The 18687-nt window shown below is 50.2% G+C and overlaps 7 protein-coding genes across 7 annotated transcripts; 1 reads left to right on the forward strand and 6 right to left on the reverse strand.

The window, feature by feature from the left end:
* Window positions 1-1663: 1663 nt before the first annotated feature.
* N7481_011856 (zinc-dependent alcohol dehydrogenase family protein) lies at window positions 1664-2776 on the reverse strand (the record flags this gene model as incomplete). Its single annotated transcript, XM_057271075.1, has 2 exons — window positions 1664-2193; window positions 2263-2776. The coding sequence occupies 2 exons, from the start codon at window positions 2774-2776 to the stop codon at window positions 1664-1666; spliced, it is 1044 nt and encodes a 347-aa protein (XP_057118249.1).
* A 645-nt stretch (window positions 2777-3421) lies between these two features.
* On the forward strand, window positions 3422-5131 carry N7481_011857 (fungal specific transcription factor domain-containing protein; the record flags this gene model as incomplete). Its single annotated transcript, XM_057271076.1, has 1 exon — window positions 3422-5131. One exon carries the CDS (start codon window positions 3422-3424, stop codon window positions 5129-5131), a length of 1710 nt encoding a protein of 569 aa, XP_057118250.1.
* A 512-nt stretch (window positions 5132-5643) lies between these two features.
* On the reverse strand, window positions 5644-7804 carry N7481_011858 (S53 family peptidase; the record flags this gene model as incomplete). The annotated part of the gene is made up of 6 exons (XM_057271077.1): window positions 5644-6659; window positions 6719-6762; window positions 6820-6940; window positions 6995-7221; window positions 7273-7536; window positions 7599-7804. 6 exons carry the CDS (start codon window positions 7802-7804, stop codon window positions 5644-5646), a joined length of 1878 nt encoding a protein of 625 aa, XP_057118251.1.
* A 1777-nt stretch (window positions 7805-9581) lies between these two features.
* N7481_011859 (uncharacterized protein) lies at window positions 9582-10550 on the reverse strand (the record flags this gene model as incomplete). Its single annotated transcript, XM_057271078.1, has 3 exons — window positions 9582-9815; window positions 9866-10366; window positions 10464-10550. 3 exons carry the CDS (start codon window positions 10548-10550, stop codon window positions 9582-9584), a joined length of 822 nt encoding a protein of 273 aa, XP_057118252.1.
* Window positions 10551-11237: 687 nt separating this feature from the next.
* Window positions 11238-12071, reverse strand: N7481_011860 (uncharacterized protein; the record flags this gene model as incomplete). Its single annotated transcript, XM_057271079.1, has 1 exon — window positions 11238-12071. The coding sequence occupies one exon, from the start codon at window positions 12069-12071 to the stop codon at window positions 11238-11240; it is 834 nt and encodes a 277-aa protein (XP_057118253.1).
* Window positions 12072-14014: 1943 nt separating this feature from the next.
* N7481_011861 (uncharacterized protein) lies at window positions 14015-16168 on the reverse strand (the record flags this gene model as incomplete). The annotated part of the gene is made up of 1 exon (XM_057271080.1): window positions 14015-16168. One exon carries the CDS (start codon window positions 16166-16168, stop codon window positions 14015-14017), a length of 2154 nt encoding a protein of 717 aa, XP_057118254.1.
* An 858-nt stretch (window positions 16169-17026) lies between these two features.
* Window positions 17027-18248, reverse strand: N7481_011862 (uncharacterized protein; the record flags this gene model as incomplete). The annotated part of the gene is made up of 3 exons (XM_057271081.1): window positions 17027-17152; window positions 17217-17798; window positions 17856-18248. 3 exons carry the CDS (start codon window positions 18246-18248, stop codon window positions 17027-17029), a joined length of 1101 nt encoding a protein of 366 aa, XP_057118255.1.
* Window positions 18249-18687: the final 439 nt, after the last annotated feature.

Consider the following 18687-nt stretch of genomic DNA (forward strand, 5'->3'; position numbering starts at 1 on the left):
GGTTGAAGAGAGAATTTGAGGAATGGAGAAGAAAGAAAGAAAGAGCAGAAACTGGGGGAGGGTATCTAATAAGGGTGTCAACGTGTCTCCGGCGGGGGGTTCCAAGGATGATGCATATGGTCTCGCCATCCCACGCTGCCCCTCTCTCTCCTCACTACTACTACTTCTCTCCCGGACCAGTCTCCACCGAGGGGGATCGGCGGGGGTACATGGCGTCCGGGCATGCAAGCTACGATCTGGATTCGCCTATTTGAGAACCCCAGTGGCAAGGTCCTTAATCGGTGGTATCCCCGCCAATTGACTAGTCGTACTCTTTCGATTCTCAATTGCTTCTCTAGAGCATTATAACATTATAATAGCCAACTTCTGCTTGTTCTGCCCCGCAGACTCCCCCCCAACCTTACCTAATTTCTGATGTCATGTTTTATTATCCGTGTTTTACCCGGTTCTTTTACCGATGCGCTAGAAGGCGCTAGACAAGGACAGGCAATTTACTACCGATCAAACCGGGGCTCGCTGCCGGGGGGTCGCCAGGCATAGGTTCAACGAATGATTTTTACTCGGCGCTTAGTTTCCCACACTCCCATGAGGTTCCATGGGGCCGTGAGAATCCTGGTCGGGCACCCGATCCGGTAAGGCACGCGGTGCTCCGACAGCGACAGGTGGCTTTTTTCCCCTCCGTAACCCCGTTGCAGCAATTCTAGCCATCGTCAGCGCTTGGGCTTCCTGCGTGGACCTCTTCTGCCCCTCTCGGAGTAACGCCGGTCCCGTCGGCTCGATCGCTACGGACTGTCGCATTTTCTCCGGGTTCGCCGGGCAACGCCGCTAGAATTTCCCGTCTGAGTCGGCCTGCGGGGGTGTAAATCTGCAAACTGTACATTCGGACTGCGCAAGCCGAACTCGGGGCTGCGAGAGTGAAATTGAGCATTGCCGTGGCTTCTATTGGAGTGTAATTAGCTAGCGGCCTCTGCATACATTACGAACTAAACAAAGGCAGTGTCTTCGTCTTTCATCCACTCCCCCTTCGCAGTAGGAAGCAAGTTGGGCGTTGGTGGTATAAGAAAAGGCATAGCTGGTACATTCTCATGAAACAAATATAACCTCGCTTCAGTCATGAAGCAAACGAACAAGGCATCATACTAACAATTATACACGAGTCCATTTGCCAGTCGGCAAGGGAAGGGAAGCCGCAAGCACCTTGGGATTCTTTTCAACGTCAGCCAACTCAGATCTATTAAGTTACCTCTAATCGACACTCATTTGATGGGGCCATGCAAGCTACATTACTACCGGGCAGCTACCGGAGCTCTCAAGACCGAGCTTCAATAAATGATAATACATTCCAAAGTTGGTAAATAACTACGCGAATAATTCTTCCGGAGACGGAGACGGATTGCAAATATCAATGAAGGATCCATCTCGTTTGATTGCGACGACTGTTTATGCCCCAGACGTGAGTTACAATGTTATCTCACATACCCATCGCTTTAGTTGAGAATTGCTGATCATCGTGGCGTCGTGGCCACCTGAAAGCCGATCAAGCGTTCTATTTCGATTTAATTTTGCCCAGAAATTAAAAAGAATCAACTTGAAGTTATCGCAAAACAAAACTGATGGGGAGCCCTTGACGAAAGACTAGGCGACATAGCAATTGAAGATCCAATCACTCAACCGTAATGCAGATCTTTCCAATGTGCTTGCCAGAAGCAAGATCATTGTAAGCGGCAACAATGTCATCCCGAGTGAATGCATACTCCTTCTCAATCTGAAACCTCAATTTCTGCCTTGACACCAAAGTGACTAGGTCATCTAGCATGCACTTTGGGCCAATCTGAATACCGCGCAGAACAGCCTCCTTGCCAAGGGCGAGCAGCAAGATGTTGGGGACGCGCGCAGGGTCATACTTGGCGAGATATCCAATGATGCTGATTACTCCTCCCTGGGCAATTGCAGCAATACTCTGCTCGATGGTTCCGACGCCGCCAATTTCCAAAATGTGATCAACGCCCTTTCCACCGGTCAGCTTGACGGCCTCTGAAGCCCAGTCCGGAGTCTTGGTGTAGTTGATGCAATAGTCGGGGTTGAACAATTCTTTGACGACCTTGAGCTTTTCATCGCTGGAGGAGGTCACAATTGTGGTCGCACCAGCTGCTTTGGCTAAAACAAGAGCTGTCATGGATGTACCTCCAGTGCCTGTGCGCCATGTTTGAATTAGTATCGGTTTTGGGAATGAGACCGGATCGCGTCAGCTCAACAACGTACCTTGAACGAGAACAGATTGACCGGCAATCAGAGGGTTGTTGCCGTAGAGAGAGTTCCAAGCAGTGACTCCGGTGCATACAAGCGAGGCGAGTTCGCTGTATGATTGAGGGGAACCGACAGGAATCTTGACAACAGCAGACGCCGAGCGAGCGATATATTGGGCCATCACACCGTCAACACCACCACCTTGACCGGAAATCACATCATTGGCTGGCCCATAGAGACGGGTATTATCGAAGGATACCACAACTCGGTCTCCCTTGGCGAAACCACGGACGGCATCTCCAACCTCCACAATGTCGCCGGCCGCATCCGATCCTGGAATTACATTGTCTTTGATGTGGAAAGGATATTTGGAGGTAGCAATCTGGGTATCTCTGGAGTTGATTGAAACAGCCCGTACTTTGATGAGAACCTCGTGGCTAGCCGGTCTAGGAATATCTTCCTGGAAGGTAGCCAAGTCTTCAAAGGCATTTCTGGTCGGGAATCGAAAGACGGTTTGTTGTTGCGACATGGTGAGGATGAGGGTAGGAAGAGTCTGACTGTGGGTGGAATTGGAATAAAAATACTGAATTTGAGAAGAGAAACTATCTCCTTTTATAAGTTGTTGGAAAGTTGAATGCAAACCGGAATATATCCACTTGAAGTAACTAACGTTATACAACTCACCTCCAATTAATCATCGTCGCCGTTCCAGCGATTCCGATTGGTCAAAATTGCAAAAATCGGTGGATTCCGTTTTATTTCTCTCTCATTGCCCCAACTCTCCCCCCTTCCGGTGATTCTCACTGGCCAACATATCTAAAAATGCCCGAAAATACAAGTTCGCCTTTTAGACGAACGGAACTTACGTCGCGGCGTCGGAAGATCGCTAAAGCCTGCGACTTTTGTCGCGAGCATCGAGTGCGGTGCGAGTCTACCACACCCTGCCCCCCCTTGCGTGGCTAATAATGTCACCTGCGATCGATCTCATCCATCAGTGACTCCCCAGAAAAGGAGACGAGAACCAGCTGGTGGTAGAACGAACCGACCGATATCAGACGAACAATCGTTTGATACCGCGTCACAGGATGAGTCTTCTCGAGTACTGGAGAAGACTCCAGCCCCAACCCCTTCGCCCGAGGAAAACCTAGCATGGACCTCGCATAAGACAGATTCCATGCTCGGATTCATTGCTCGCATCAATGCCTTCTGCTCGGGAGTCGAGCAACTTTCCCCGGGTCCAACACCTCCTAGCACAGACCCACCGTTAGAACAGATCTCGACTCTCCCGTTTGGCAATCTTCAAGAAACACATGCTGCAGAGTCCGACTTGTCTTCAACCCAGATACATCATTTGTTGCAAATATTCTGGTCCCGACTTCGTCCTCGAATGCCCATAGTCGAGTGGAAAGACTTAGTACCTGATGGGCAGGCCGACGCAGCTCCCTCGCCTTTACTCGACGCGATCACCGCACATACCTTGCAATATATCCACCAATCTGGACTCAACAACAGACTTATCGGTCTCAAATGGTCCAAATTCCAGCGACGTGATTGCAGAATTGGGATGGCGTACTTTCGACGCTCTCTTTCCGCCGTCACCCAGTTGACCACGTTCGCTGTTCCCTCTATTTCTGTCATGAAGTGTTACTGCTATCTCGTCTCCTATTTATTAGACGCTGGGGAGCATCCGGCGGCATATAACATGGTCGGTCTTGCGCTACGTATCAGCCAGTCACTCAACTACATGGACGCTCGAACTGGCTGGTACCGGGAATGTCAGCTTTTTCGGCGAATCTGGTGGACCTTGATACATCTGGACTTTCGATGCTCAAGGCACATTGGCAAACCAGTTACGACTCATGTGGAGGAACTATTGTGTATGCGACCGACCAGGGAGCCGGGAGATCTTCAAATCTCCAATGGCTTACTCTACCACACCGAGTCTATCCACCTTACAGCTGCCGCTCTACTTGTGAACGAAGCTACGGATCGCTTTGCTCCCGCGATAAACCAAGACACTAATGCCTCTGATATTGAGGTAAGGGCTCAAAACCTCTCCGACCATATATTTCATCTCCAGAAATGGAGTGATGGATTGCCGAAAGAGCAGTCTTTCGCGAATATGCAGCTCGATGTACCTGACGTACCCGTTGATCGTCTCAAGGCCGGCATTGAGCAAGAACCTGGCGAGTCCCCGGAAATAGAAAACCTATTGAGCACATTGTTGATGCTACAATACCACAACGCCGTGATGAGTCTTCATCGTGTCTTCATTCAATTTCCTAGCTACCCACTTGTTCCAAAATCACACCCAAAAGCCGACGCCCATGCCGCAACAGCCCTCAACCATGCCATGAGGATGATTGAAATTGCTCATAAGCAGATGAAGATGCATGAAATATTTTACGGCCATTCTGAGTTTTATCAGTACCAGTGGAACGCAGTCATCACCATCATCGGCTTCATGCTGGCATACCCGTACTGCCATCGGTGCCCACGCGCCAGAGACTTTCTCAATCTCGCATTGGAAATTTTTGACTCGGTCGACATCGAGAGTGTAATTGCTGTTCGGGCCGCTTCTCTGACTCGACACCTGTGCAGCAAAGTCGATACGTTGGTTCAAACCCTGAATCTCGGCCACCCTACCCCAGATTCAACGGCACCTCCAGATCCGACGTCTGAAGATCGTGCTTCTCAAACTTCCTCCTCGAACTTGAATTTGCCGGATTTGCCGGGCGATGATTCCATGCTACAGAGAATTGATGGAGAATCGCTTTGGTCTTGGGCTGATTTGATTAATCTGGATGCTTGGCCGAGCTATTGCGAGGAGGTTAACGAGGCGTTCATGGATACGGCGGATTTCTCGATACCCAATTGCTTTTGAAAAATAGTAACATAATGCAAAATCCTGGCTCTTGACAGCCCCTATTGAAAATAACATTCTGTGGCGTTGCAATTGCGAATGCCACATCCGCCCGGAATCCTCAGATAGATCCACTCCAGAGCACCCTGTGACTCCGATTGGACAACACACCTTCAACCCGGGACATTTAATTGGAGTGTTGTTCTATACAACTCGGTCTTTCAAGCAGAAGACCGAGTCTGTCAATATAGTACTACTAGTCATCCGTACCTCAAGTCTCGACAAGGCCATTGCGTATTCGATCAATGCATGAAGCAGGCAGGTATTCACTAGTACGCACCCTCTAGGCTTACTATTGTACCCATATTGATTTCATTGTCATTACCAAGTAATCAGTTCATAGAACTTTAAAGGGATATCATGTTCATTATTGCTGTGCTAAGTATTAGCAGCGAGATAGTTAGGGGTATGCCCTGGGTTGAAGTAAGAGTAGAGAAGTGTCAGGTGCAATGCTCGACCAGATTTCCTTGAAACTAGTCCTCCTTCATGAAGACATCCAACAGAGCAGGATAGTTGGGAGTTCCAAGTCCAGTAACAGGGTCCCAACCCACCGCAGCGTCAAATCCATTGGTGTCACAACCAGGGTTGCTTCCCTTGGTAATGTCGAAGAAAGCTTCAGGGTGTTGGTACAGAACAGGGTTGACGAAACCGACGGTCGATTTGCCAGCCGCGAGACGCTCCTCGTTGATGCGAGTCAGAATCGAAGCGAACACGGGGGCCGAGGCTGAAGTTCCGCCGATGATCTGGGGAATACCCTTGTTGAAAATGGCGATTCGGTCGCCAATGGCGGAGACATCAGGATAGCCGCGGCCGATGCGATTGTAGATTCCGCCGTTGGCGGCGAAGCTGGAGTTGTCGACGCTCTCATAGTATTTGTAGTTGGGTTTAGCCGTGGCGAAGTACTGCTCGACTGCCTTGTCCTGCCAGTCGGGGCGCTTGTAGATATTGGAGAATCCGCCGCCCGAGCCAAAGCGATCTGTGGCCTGCTCGCTGTGGCTGGTCGGAATTTTACCGAGTGGAAGAACGGTCGATCCAACGGCGGTCATGTAAGGACAAGAAGCCGGGAAATCAGGGGCGAAGACATCCCCATCGGCACCAAGGCAGTTGCTTGGAGTTGGGTCGCCACCACGACCAGCAACGCCAGAGTCACCAGATGCGACAACAACAGAGACACCCTGCATGCCAAGTTTCATGATTTCACTGCACTGGCGGCGCTGGTAGGAAATCGGCAGATCGGCCTCGGCGGATCCATATGAGATCGAGATCACGTTGGGTGGTTGATAGACGCCGCATTGAAGCTGGCCCTTGTAGCCGCCCTGATTTGGGTCAGGGTACGGAGGATCGAGAGGCGAGATGGTATCGCAGTAAGACCCATCGATGGCATCCAAAAAGGTGTTCAAGAAGCCATGGAAGGTGTAGTTGTTCTGATAGACGTTGTCATCCGTTTGGAAGAGGATAGAATTCTGCGGCCAGATGATGGGTACGAGATCTGGAAATCAAGATCCGATTCCGCCCCTGCGTTTTGAATAGATGCAGGCGCAGTGGCACCGTCGATGCCCTTCAGGGTAGGGTGAGTGCCGGCCGGGATGTTCCTATCGAAGAGTCAGTCAGGGTGAAATACAGAGTAAAAGGTGCTGGAGATGACTTACGGGGCCAAAGTCTGGAAGAAATAGTCAAGATCCTCCTGAGCATAAATGTCTCCAATGCTCTCGAAGATGCCAAGCTCGTTGCCCTTGGTGGATGTCTTGCCGTCGGTGATGTTGTAGAGACCTGTTGGCAAGTGGTGAGCAAGAGGGACAAGATGAATTTCATGAAGTCACTTACTCTTGATGCATTGTGGAGTGATGTACAAGTCACATTTCGCCGAGAGGCTCTCCAGCAGCGCTTCAATCGGTTCAAGGATGGGCTCAAGAATAGGAGGCGGGAGGCCGTACTGAGAGCGCTTCTGAACGTTGTTGTTGCTAGCCTTGCCTACGCCGGAAATCTCACGAAGAGTGATACCAGGTGTGATGTAGTCAATGTGCTGGCGGACATAGTGCGGAACATGATACCTAAATTCAAGTGTCAACTTCCATGCTGTTCGGCTCAGTTTTTCAACTTACTCGCGGCAGGCGATGTGAGAGCGGCCTGTCTCAGAGTGAGAGTAGATGTAATACTCGGTGTCAAGAAGTTTCTCAAGCTCGCTGGCGTCAGCGTCGAACTGGATCCACTGCTTGTTCTGAGAGTGCGAGACACGTCCAGAGGCGATGCCAGACGACTCGAGCCAGGCACGAATGTCGTCCACGCTCTCCTGGCTGGGTGCAAAAAGATCATGCACCTCAGTTGCACTCATGTGCTTGCCGTAACGAGCAGAGTTAGGATCAGACCTAGCTCACGATGTCAGTACGCCAAGAGGGATATGGATACTAGGAGCATGTGCGTGACTTACATCTCCATCAGAAGCTCATGGCCATAGTCAAGGTTGTTTTGGGTCAGTCCAATTCGGACGGGCAGAAACGCAGCTGCGTCGAGTCTTTTCTCTTCAACCCAAGAGCTTGGGATGAAATCACGACGTTCGTGTACTTCATAACCGGGGGTCGGAGCAGCCAGAGATCTGGAAGCTAGAGCTCCCACGATCAAGGTAGCCAGCTTCATGTTGAGTAAGGTGGATGGGGAAAGGTGAGAGGTGAAAGGTGAATGAGAGGAAGTGCCAGTGAGGAAAAGTAATACACGCCGAAGTGAAACTAAGTGGCGTGAGGGCTGGCAAAACGACCGAACAGACGACTGGCGTGATGGCCGGGTGCAGGTGCCGCCGGATTTATACCGTCCTGTTCACCTCCGCAACTCTTGCTTAGCCAGGCCCTGGGGATTTCTGTTCCCCAGTGATCCATTTGACAGTCCAATTAGATAGCACAATGGCACGACAAAGCAGGATAGTAAAAACATTATGGGGATTCCGCTTGTGAGTGGAACTACGATCTGCGCGTGAGGAGTGGGACTGGAGGAGTGGGACTGTGATGGGGTAGTTTACTACTATGGAGTACCAAGACATAATTTGATGGATTGATGGATTGAGAGCCCCTCAGTCGGGCAGAATCGCTGACGATCATGAATGCTTGGACCTAGAGCTAAGAGAGGGGGCGTGAGATTTCGGTGTAGATAGTTTGGATGAAAGTTGCTTGTATACCGCCATGACTCCGGACCACAAGCCAGACACAGCAAAAAGAAGCCGCGGTCGAATCAGCGATACACGGGGGAGATTATTTAGTACGTGGGTTACTCTGGGCTTTAGTTCGACTAAGCTCGGAATCCTTTGTACTCCGGTGGATGTAGGCTTCGGCGACTTAAATATTGGCGTGATTGTTAGCTCTGCTGGTCAATGGGCCCTCAAGCACGAGCAGTTCTGGTGCACGACGCTCTGAACATAGACCGAAAGTACTCTGTGAAGTTTTCTGATCCTTTGTATCCTAGTCCAGTCGCGTAGAGAAGTTCATTGTGATCCCGCTCGTCTATCACGGCTAACTGGCGCTCAACCCAACAAGAGTCTCTGTCTTTGGACCTCGGGCAGTAAGGGACCACGTGAAGTCTCGGGCCAAAAGCAGCAATTCATCAACCGCCAGGAACGACAGGGGTGCTACGGGCATTGGCCGGGGTCTTAGCCAAGATAAAGGGTCCATTCATAGAGGCTGGGGTGGGGGAGGCTCGACGAGGAGAAGCAAAGCCGGAATGCCATCATAACCTCCAGTCAAGGTTTCCGGGGTCCACTTGACAGTGGGGGCATAAGAGATGCCGTCTTTTGGTGGCTCTTGATAGGATTTGGCTTTCTTTCGCGCGGGGCTAATGGCAGGATGGTTTGTGCCGATCCTGATATGCCCCTGAGTATCCCCGCACCCGCCATGTTCGCAGCTGGGGCAGCAGGGAGGGGGTGTTTAAGTCTAGCAGAGTATCGGTAGAGGCACAAAATCACAAGCACCGGTCTGAGGTTCTAGTAGAATTAACGAGAATGCAAGGCCGATCCATTTTCGTTGAGAGAATCAAAGGGAAAGGAACAGCTCCGGCGTGGATGCGGGTCACTGCGGCTCCACCTTGTTAAAGTCGGCATTCAACTCGACCAGCAGCCAATGAGCACTCAAACACAATTCTCAATGGACTAAGAGGGCTTTTGTTGCTTTTTACTCGGTATATTCTGGAAGTCTTGGATTTTTCTTTTCTTTTCTTTTGGCTTTGTTACGCCATTTGCTACATTGCTAAAGGTATGGAGAACATCCTACAGGTACATGGGAGTAAATTAACACCAGGTAATCACTCTCTTCATCAATCATTGAACAGGCCAGATTCGCAGAAAATTTCCCTGGCAAGTTCATAGTCTGGATGCATCAATCTATTCCATCGATGCATGCTGTATCAGTGCGGAACTTTTGACAGTACGTTCTCACGAATCCCATTCTACCGTGACCTCCCTGGTATTCTCCCCAACAATTTTCCATTGCGATTCTTGCTCTTTGGCCGCCCGCTGGAATTCCTCCCACGTTGGTCCTGGAGGTGGTTCGGGGATCGCATACTTCTCTTGGACCCACTCATAATCCATTGCCCATCCCAGCGGTCCGAACACGCCATAATAGAAGGCGTAGGAGTGGTACAGTTCACCTTGCTCGTTGTCCTGGGTCTGAGTTACTGTCAGTAAATGCCACACGCATCTTGTTGGTCAGAACCTACCAATCCCTGAATAAATTCGTCCATAATTTCAGTTTCCTCCTCCAACTGTTCTCTCTGCCATCCCGAAAGACTCTCGGAGAAAGTTTGGGCACGGTCGAAATCTATCCAGAGAACTCTGACCTGGTCCGTGCTTGGGTCTCTGGAGATCATCATGTTTCGTGGATAAGTGTCATCGTGAAGAACCCCGGCGAGATGCATGTCCTCAAGAATCTCTCTCAGTATCTGCACGTTTTGGGGTGAGAAGTTGGTAAGGTCGATTCGATGCATGTCCGGCACATATTCAATGACAATGGCTGTTGGAGGAAGTTCATCATCACAAAACATCCACAAATGTGGCCATTTTCTTGGCTGGATGTTTGTGATGGTCCCGTAGAAGTTTGGAATGACTTTCCGCTCGCAGAAACCTTTGGCCTTCAACCGACGATACGCAGTGGATTCGCAAACGTAGAAGTTCACTTCACGGTCGGGAGGATCCCATTCCCGGTAAGGTTGATTATGATACTGGAAATAGTATGGTTAGAGTCATCATCTTGTGTCGCCAGAATTGCAGGTTTGTGCTTGCCACTTTCATCACGCAAGTTGTCTCATGGACGAGCACCTTGAAAATCACAGAGTGCTCTGACTTTTTGAGAAGCTCAAGGATCTCGACATCCTTGAGGTCAATTTCACCGTCTTCCTGAATCATGATTGAATGAGATTCCGAGTTCCTATTGAGTAGAAACGAGATTGTGATGGTTGGAAAGAGTGGTTATGCTGCAAGATTGACTTGGCCCGGTTGTAGTGACGGCGCGGCGATTTCACGTGACCCGACCCGTCTGATTGGCCAGGCAGTAACTATAACCACTACAATAGACAACAGACAATACAATACTTGACCATGTTACTCGATTCGCTGTATCTGCTGGAGTGTACAAATTTATGTATGGACTTAGAACGTTTTTACTAGAACACGCGCATGGAAGGACGATGGTACTGGTATTTGCAGTATGTACGTAGCGCCGCTTTTGTTTGGACCCCAGGTTCTCCATTACTATGAACAACTACAGTAACTAGTACGACTCTACAACTGCAAGCTACGATGGAGCAGGACTCGATGCCGGGCTTATGAATGACAATAAAGATCAGATTCTAAAGAAACGAACAAACGAATAGCAGATAGCAGAAGAACAGAAGTGGAAGTAGGAAACGAAGTCGAGAAGAAAAAAGGAAGAATCAGCATCGGGCATAGAAACGAACCGAACAAAAAAAGCCCGAATGAGCAGCAAGGAGATGCTTTTCAAGGTGACGAATGGGAGCGGGGCTAGGAAAATAACAAAACAACATGAGAGTAAGCGACAACACACACGAGCCAGAACAAGAACATGGATGATCGTCAGGGGGAAAGGAAGGAACCATTGAGCTGGAGATTTAAGTAAGGTATGCTCCATCTTTTCCATCCTGATCCTTGCGAGCGGCGAGCATGGTAAGATACCAGATCGCCAGAGGAACAGTCAAACGGGGGGTTTTCACGAGTTCCCCGAGCATCCCAAGGAATGGCATCTGAAACTTTCAGATGACCGTACACATCCAGCCGTTCTATGGCAACAAACTCGCGGTTGGTGAGCACAAAGCTATAGCGTGTTTTGTTTCGCTTCGCATAGAAATTGAGCTGCGAAAGTACCTGTTTGTATTCCTTCTTTTCACGTGTCTCGTTGCTTCTCCGCCAAGCTGCGGACCACTTCCAGGAGACTTTGACGTCGCCGGGGACAAAGTTCCGCCGAGTCTTCGAGTTTGCGTCAGTTGTGTCGTAGACAGCAAAGTCGGGAAAGCCATACTCTGTGCAGGCCAGTGAGCCGACATCATAGGCGAGTCTTTCGAAATTCCTCAGCTGTCCCGTGCTGGCAATAAAATTGAATCCGGAGCGTAAAGCTCGTACAACTCGATTTGTCAGGTAGGAATGGGCACGAGCCCGAACAGCATCCTCTGAGTTAACATGACGAGGAGGTGTATGAGGAGGCATTTCGTTTGGGATTCGGGCTCCGTTCAGGATAGCGGCAAATTCACTTGTGATTGTGTCGATGTTGAATTCTTGCCATGTATCTACACGACGGATATGAGTGGAATTGTAATTAGTGGCTTGGGTATTGCTTCCTGGCGAGGTATCGAATGATGGGTGGCGTACAAGCCCCTGTTGGAGATATTCAAGGAGGGTGACCGTATTTGCCATGTTGAAAAAGCTGAGCGCTGGAATCGATGCGGTAAGAAGAATTTGGATGAGACTGTACGCTCCAAAATGAGAGGATGGTTACTATCTTTATACTCCTACGCTAAGAGCGCCGCCTAGATCTAGAGAAAAGAAAAATTGAGTACAGAGCAGTACTCGAATAGGTACCTTCTAACCTAGCACAGTACTGATCAATAGATCTATATTTGCCTGTCATGTCGAGCAAGGCAGAACTTCACTGTTGGCCATTTGAATAGAGACGTCGGAAGGCAGGGCAACAGATGCCTACAAACGAGATCGAATCCCGCTCAATAGATAAGTTTCATATACGTAGAATGCTACATCTAGATGAAGAAGGAGAAAATGGCATCAATTTTCAGAAAGAAAGAAGCATACCTGGGAAGGTAGAGCATAGTTATATAGGAGACAATCATAAGACTGTTGCCCTACTAGCAAACATTCAAGTTTTCTACTGTGTTAGGCAAGGCTATAGCTTCATTGTTTCCCAACTGGTTAGGTACGGTGGAATGTAGACTAGTAGGTACCTGCTGATTCAAATGGCTTTTACTCGATAAATACACTTCTGTCTACCTTATTAGACAATGCGAAAATTGATGGGTGTCGGGTCCGTATAAAGTAACAATACAATTTCTAAAAATCTCTGTAGATTACTTATCAATAATATGACTTCTAAATAAATCAGGTATTAGGCAACTTGTTGAAGCTGTATATCAGTTCTGCAGCCCTTCGTCAAAGAACAATACAGAACGGGACTTTCTCGTGGGCCTGCCTAGTAGGTAAGAGGCAGTGGCTAAATTGATAATAAAGTAGGTATACTAGGCATTTTGAATATTCAATTATTCTTCGATGCGAATTTACATTCTACTAGGTAGCTGTTCTATTGAAAGTACGGGCAAACGAAATAGAATTTTGATCGCTATTGATTCAAGGTAACCAGGCTCCCCATCTTGCTCCAAAGTTTGGCAAAGTACAATTAATACATGGTCAATAACGATGCCCCACTTTGACAAACTGGAATGGCTATCATTTTGAAATGTGAATCTTTCCGCAGGGCGCGCAGTTTGGTACGAATCTCTGGGCTCGGCTTTCGATGTCCCGGTTGCGGCCCCATCGCGCAGCCAAGGGTCAAGGTTCCAAGTAGCCAAGCAGTTAGCTGCCAAAGTGGCTCTACGAATATCTTCTTGGGTAGCTGATAGAGTATCTGATAAATGGAAATAAATATTGAAACAATTTGGAAAGAGACTTCAAAGCCTCTGAATCCAGAAATGAAAATACCGCCGACATCCCGCGCGCAACATCAGATACTCGCATCGCCAGGGCACTGGAGGTACTGCTAGAAATTGAGTTGGGATTACCGGCAAGTAATATATCAATATAAATCTAAAATTCGAGCCTCGGGGCTCTGGACCAGGTTCCGGACATACGGAGATTGGGGTACTCAGGGTACTAGTAGTGTACAACAAAGGAGCTACGATTACTATTGCTTACATTCTAGGCCAGGAGAAGAGATGAAAAGAGCAAAAAAAAACCGAAGGTCATAGTAATCATTATTATTAGTGCACGAGCCAAATGGTTTGGCTTGCAGGTAGGTTCTGCACTATCCCATGGGATGTGCTGGGAGAACTCAAGCTCCGGAAATTGGACGAGCGAGTTCATCTCATTCTTGGGCAAAGCACTGTCCATATTGGGGCTTGATACTGTAAGCCCTCTCCGAACCCAAAGCGCAGGCTATCAACATCCACCCAGACAGTGTTATCCACGTTGGGCTATGTTGGGTTGCTGAGCATAATGGGGGCTGGTAGCACAGAGCGAGAGCCTCGGGGGTGATATGGCTGCTGTCGTTCAAGCGGGGGTCGGACGCCAAGTCGTGGCGAACGTTGAGCAAAAGCAATGATATGCATGTCATTTTAGAGTGGGACTCCGCTCTAAGACCCACACCATTTCCACAAAATCTCGATCAGTTGCTGTCGATGAAGTGGCTTCGCAATGTAATCGTCCATGCCTTGCGCCAAATATAACTCCGCGTCGCCCTTGAGAGCATTCCCCGTCAATGCGATGATAGGTACATCGTTCTTCATCCCGCGGATATGCTTGGTTGCTGCCATGCCGTCCATCACTGGCATGCTGATGTCCATCAGAATCAGATTGTAGGCCAGCGGTTTCTGTTTCACCATGCGTACTGCCTCTGATCCGTCCCACGCTGCGTCAACGCGTTCAAAGCCGAGGGATCCGAGGAGTTTAATCATGATGGTTTGATTGACGTTGTTATCCTCAACCAGGAGGATGTGTTTTTGTGGAGCGATCTTTTTCAAGAGTGGCTCCGGGTCAAAATTGTTTTTGATTGGGGTCGGCGAAACCAAGGGCTTTGATCGTGGCGCTTGATGGCCATCAACTCGGCTCATTTTGGTTGACATCCAGAAGATGCTACCAGGTCCGTCTGGGTTGGTGCGGAACCCGACAACACCCTTCATGAGCTCAGCTAGACTTTTGCATATGGACAGACCTAGCCCTGTGCCCTGGTATCGCTTGGTAGCGGAATCCGCAAAGCGGGTGAATGGCGTGAAGAGTGTACCGACAGCTTCTTCGGGAACTCCGATTCCAGTATCGATGACTTCAATGGAGATCTCGAATGACTGGGAGCTAGACGGATCCACCTTGTATGATGCCTTGACGTGAACGTGGCCTTTCTCGGTGAATTTGACGGCGTTGCTGACAAGGTTCTGCAAGACCTGGCGAAATCGCAGGGAGTCGCCCTGGAGGTTCGAAGGGAAGTCTGGTGCAATAAAGCTCACCACCGACAATTTAGGTTTTGACGCGGGCTGGCAATTGCGGACCACGGCGTTGATGACACTAGGAATGTTGATGACATCAGTAGTCAGGGAAAAGGAGCCCGACGAGAGCTTCGAGTAGTCCAGGACATCATTGATGACTTGTAGGAGAATGGAGGTTGAGTCTTCCAGAATTGACGCATATTCCCGTTGATCATCGCTCAGGGCGGTCCTCGTCAGCATCGCCAGAGCCAAAAACATCCCATTCATAGGGGTGCGCAGTTCATGCGACATATTGGCCAGGAAATCCGTCTTCAGCTTGGCCGACTCTTCAAATGCGTCGATCAATCGGGCCTCGGCGGCCTTGCGCTCGGTGAGATCCCGGGTGACTTTGACAAAGCCGACATGTCGGCCCAGTTGGAAGATTGGGGTGATCATGACATTGGCCCAGAATCGGCCGCCGTCCTTTCGGTAGCGCCAGCCTTCGTCTTCTACCCTACCTTCCCGTAGACAGACCTCGAGTTCTCGGGCCGGTTTTCGGGCTCGCCGGTCTTCGGCGCTGTAGAAGGTGGAGAAATGTTGGCCAATAATTTCACTCCGGGTGTAACCTTTGAGAATGGCAGCGCCTGAGTTCCATGTTGCGATATTGCCGCGTGTGTCGAGCATGAAGATGGCATAATCCTTGACAGTGTCGACGAGGATCTTGTATGTTTCATTCAGGAAGTATTGCTCGTTCAACCCGGGTTGACTACGTGGGTCGCGCTTGATGCTCTGGGCTTCAAGCACCACGTAGATGAGGGCGCCATCTTCGAAGATTGGAGTCACTCGGAGAGCGAAGTCGGAGTCGCACCCGGCGACACGAATTGGTTCAATCGACTGCACGGATCGAGTAGTGAGGGAGGCACCCAACGCGCCACTTAACGAGGGAATATCTGGAGCGGGGATGGCCCGTGGCGCTAAATCGTAGATACTGGAGCCGATCAGCTCGGCGCGAGTATGTTTGAAGAGGGCGAGGTGGCTATCGGAGACTTCCACAATTTGCAGGGAGCCGTCGATGACGATGGTGGGTGTAGGGGTACATCGATAGATGCGGCTCATGGGGTGGTCGAGAGCGGAGTGGGTTTTCCCAGGGTTCAAGTTGTCGTGTGGTTGTGATTGTGATTGTGATTGTGATTGTGATTGTCCCCGTGATGGGCCAAGCGCGCCGGTCGCATTCACCTCGTTCTCCGCCGGCGGAGTGATAACCATGTCGTAGCCGACCGTGCGGCGATCCTCGAGGGAAAGGTGGAGCATCTGCTGGTCCAGAACCATTTTGGGATTCGAATTCGGGATTCAAGTGTCCTGCCTTGAGGCAGGACCAGCAGGCGGGGAAAGACCGTACAATGGACTCATCCAAAGAGAGTGTTGTGAGAGAAATGAGTGGTGCCTTCTAATGGGCTGTCGGCACGAAGGGACAATCTCTGTGATCGGAGTCTTTTTCTCTTTCTTTTTTTTTCTTGTCTGATGACGCAGTGCTTCAATCTCGAATCTCCGAATTTCAGCCGAACCAATACCGTCGTGTGAAGGGATACGCGGTCGCAAGATGTTTGGGGTTGATCGTGAGCTTGTCCCGAGGAGGCAAAGGCAAAGGTAGTTGAGAAAAGAAGAGGTGGATGCCCAGATGAAAGAAAAGAAACGGGGTTTCGAATTTCGGGATCTGAAAGGTCCCAAGCAGAGGGAGGCGAAACGCGATGGAAAAAGCTGGCAGGAAAGCCGGCGAGGGTCGACGTTTGAGTGGACGGCAAGTTTCGCCGGCGGGGGGGAAGGCTAGGGAAAAGAGGGAAAAAGAGGAATCTCGCCCACGCTTGGCCGCGCTAATCCCACTTGCGAACGCGTGGAGAGTTGACATGAGTCGAGTCGAGACCAGTCCAGTCGAATCAGGCACTCAAAGAAACAAGTACTAAAAGTACTAGAATGATATCACTCAGTGGCAAATCATCCCGTCTTCCTCCCCGGTTGCGTCTGACAAGAATGAGACATCGGGGAGGGGAAAGGGGAAGGGGAAGGGGGTAAATAAATAGTCACAATATGGAGAAGTCAAATAGCAAAGATCGTAGCAAAAATCAATGGGAATCATATGAGAATCGTAAAACAATCAGTCCTAAACACCACGTCCTTCAATACTCCCCGCTAAACAATGACGTTCTCCCGCTCAGCCTCCTCCACCATCTTCACCAGCGCGTCGGCAATTCCATACGAAAATGCATATCCCCCGCCACCAAACCCATAGGCTGACAGCACCGTGCGCGCTCCATTCTGTGCCGAGTCCAATCGAAATCCCCCCACGGCGAGACGGGCGAATCCCAATAATATGGCTGACGGTTTCATCTGCAGGCTGTTCCGGGACAATGTGAGGTGCCAACCGGTGCGCACGAGTGATCTCATCCCACGCGATATCAAGATCGACTTCCGGGGACCTGGTTCTAGGGTCAGTGGCGGTTCGCTTATCTCTCCCAAGGCCATGGAAGTGAGATCGAATAGATTGGATGGGGACGGGCACTGACAAGTCATCTTGCTGCTTGACGCCTCCGAGCACCACCCCGCCGGACTGGGGCCGGGGAATCACGTAGGTGTACTCTTGGCCGTTGCGGAAATACATCGTGTGGCACTGGTCGGTGCGAAGGAACACATTCTGACCACGTTCGGGGAAGCAGCGGTCATCCAGGACGTCCGTCAAAGTTTTGCTGCCGATTCCACTCGCGTTGATGAAGATCCGGGAGTCGGGGAACATGTCGTAAAGCTCTTGAAGTGATTGCACTCGCTGTCGGATAAATCGACCTCCTAAAGACTGAACCTGTCGGTGTAGGTAAGGCATATGGCGGGTTGGATCTGAAACGAGGGTCTCATAAGCCCAGGCGCTGTGGAATTCGGCGGGATACTCTGTGCGGTCCATCTCGCGGAACTGTGCAAGGTTAGAAGATATCTTTACACTTTGGAGGCTCCGGCTCCGAGGACAAACCTTGGACACGATCGTCCTCCCCCAGATGGCGGAATCTGGAGCTGGCTCTTTCTCTAGGAACTCCCGAGCATCAACAACACTCACGCCGGACTCCGGGTCCTGGGCCATTTGAAGCAAGATGCGATGAGTGACGGCTTGCAAATAACGCTGCTCCGGAGTGATGCCACCTGCGGCGTGCCAGGCTGCACCGGCCCATGCGGAAGCATAGTGAATATCCTGATCTCCGGGGAGAAACTCTGCCACGAGCTGGACGGAGAATCCCTGCAAAAGGAGCTGCCGAGCGGTGGCACATCCGATAATCCCGGCACCTAGGATGATGATGGGCCGCTGGGCGAAGGGAGTGGGAAAGGAGTTGTGCTCAGCACAGACACCAGCTTTACCGGCGTCGCCCATGATGGGGTGTAGGTGATTCAAGTTGGATATAGTATTGTCCTGCACTACTGGCAGTAGGGTATACCAATACTAGTAGTACTAGTATACTGGTGGTATAGTTAGTATATAGAGTCAAGATGAAGGTCTTCCTCCGGTCGTCGAACCACTTGTAGATCCAGGCCAGACAACTTGAACTTGAACAGCACGGACATTTATATTCTGTAGCGCATGATGGGTATGGCGGAGAGATAAGTCCAAAAAGTTCACGTTAATCTCACAATGATGGGCGACATTTAAATTTTCTGGCTCGCACATCTGGAGGCGCTCCGGTCCGCCTGGTGGAGCACAACGGCTGCAGGTCGGGTGATGCCGACAGAACCGGGGTAGGTTGCTGGATTTGGTGTAGACCGAAGATCTGATGTGTTTGAGAAATGATAATGCAGTCCATGCATGCGGCAGG

Source organism: Penicillium waksmanii (assembly GCF_028829765.1).
Source record: "Penicillium waksmanii strain IBT 27052 chromosome Unknown utg000009l:1.0-4314994.0:1.0-4318279.0, whole genome shotgun sequence".
Classification (NCBI taxonomy): domain Eukaryota; kingdom Fungi; phylum Ascomycota; class Eurotiomycetes; order Eurotiales; family Aspergillaceae; genus Penicillium; species Penicillium waksmanii.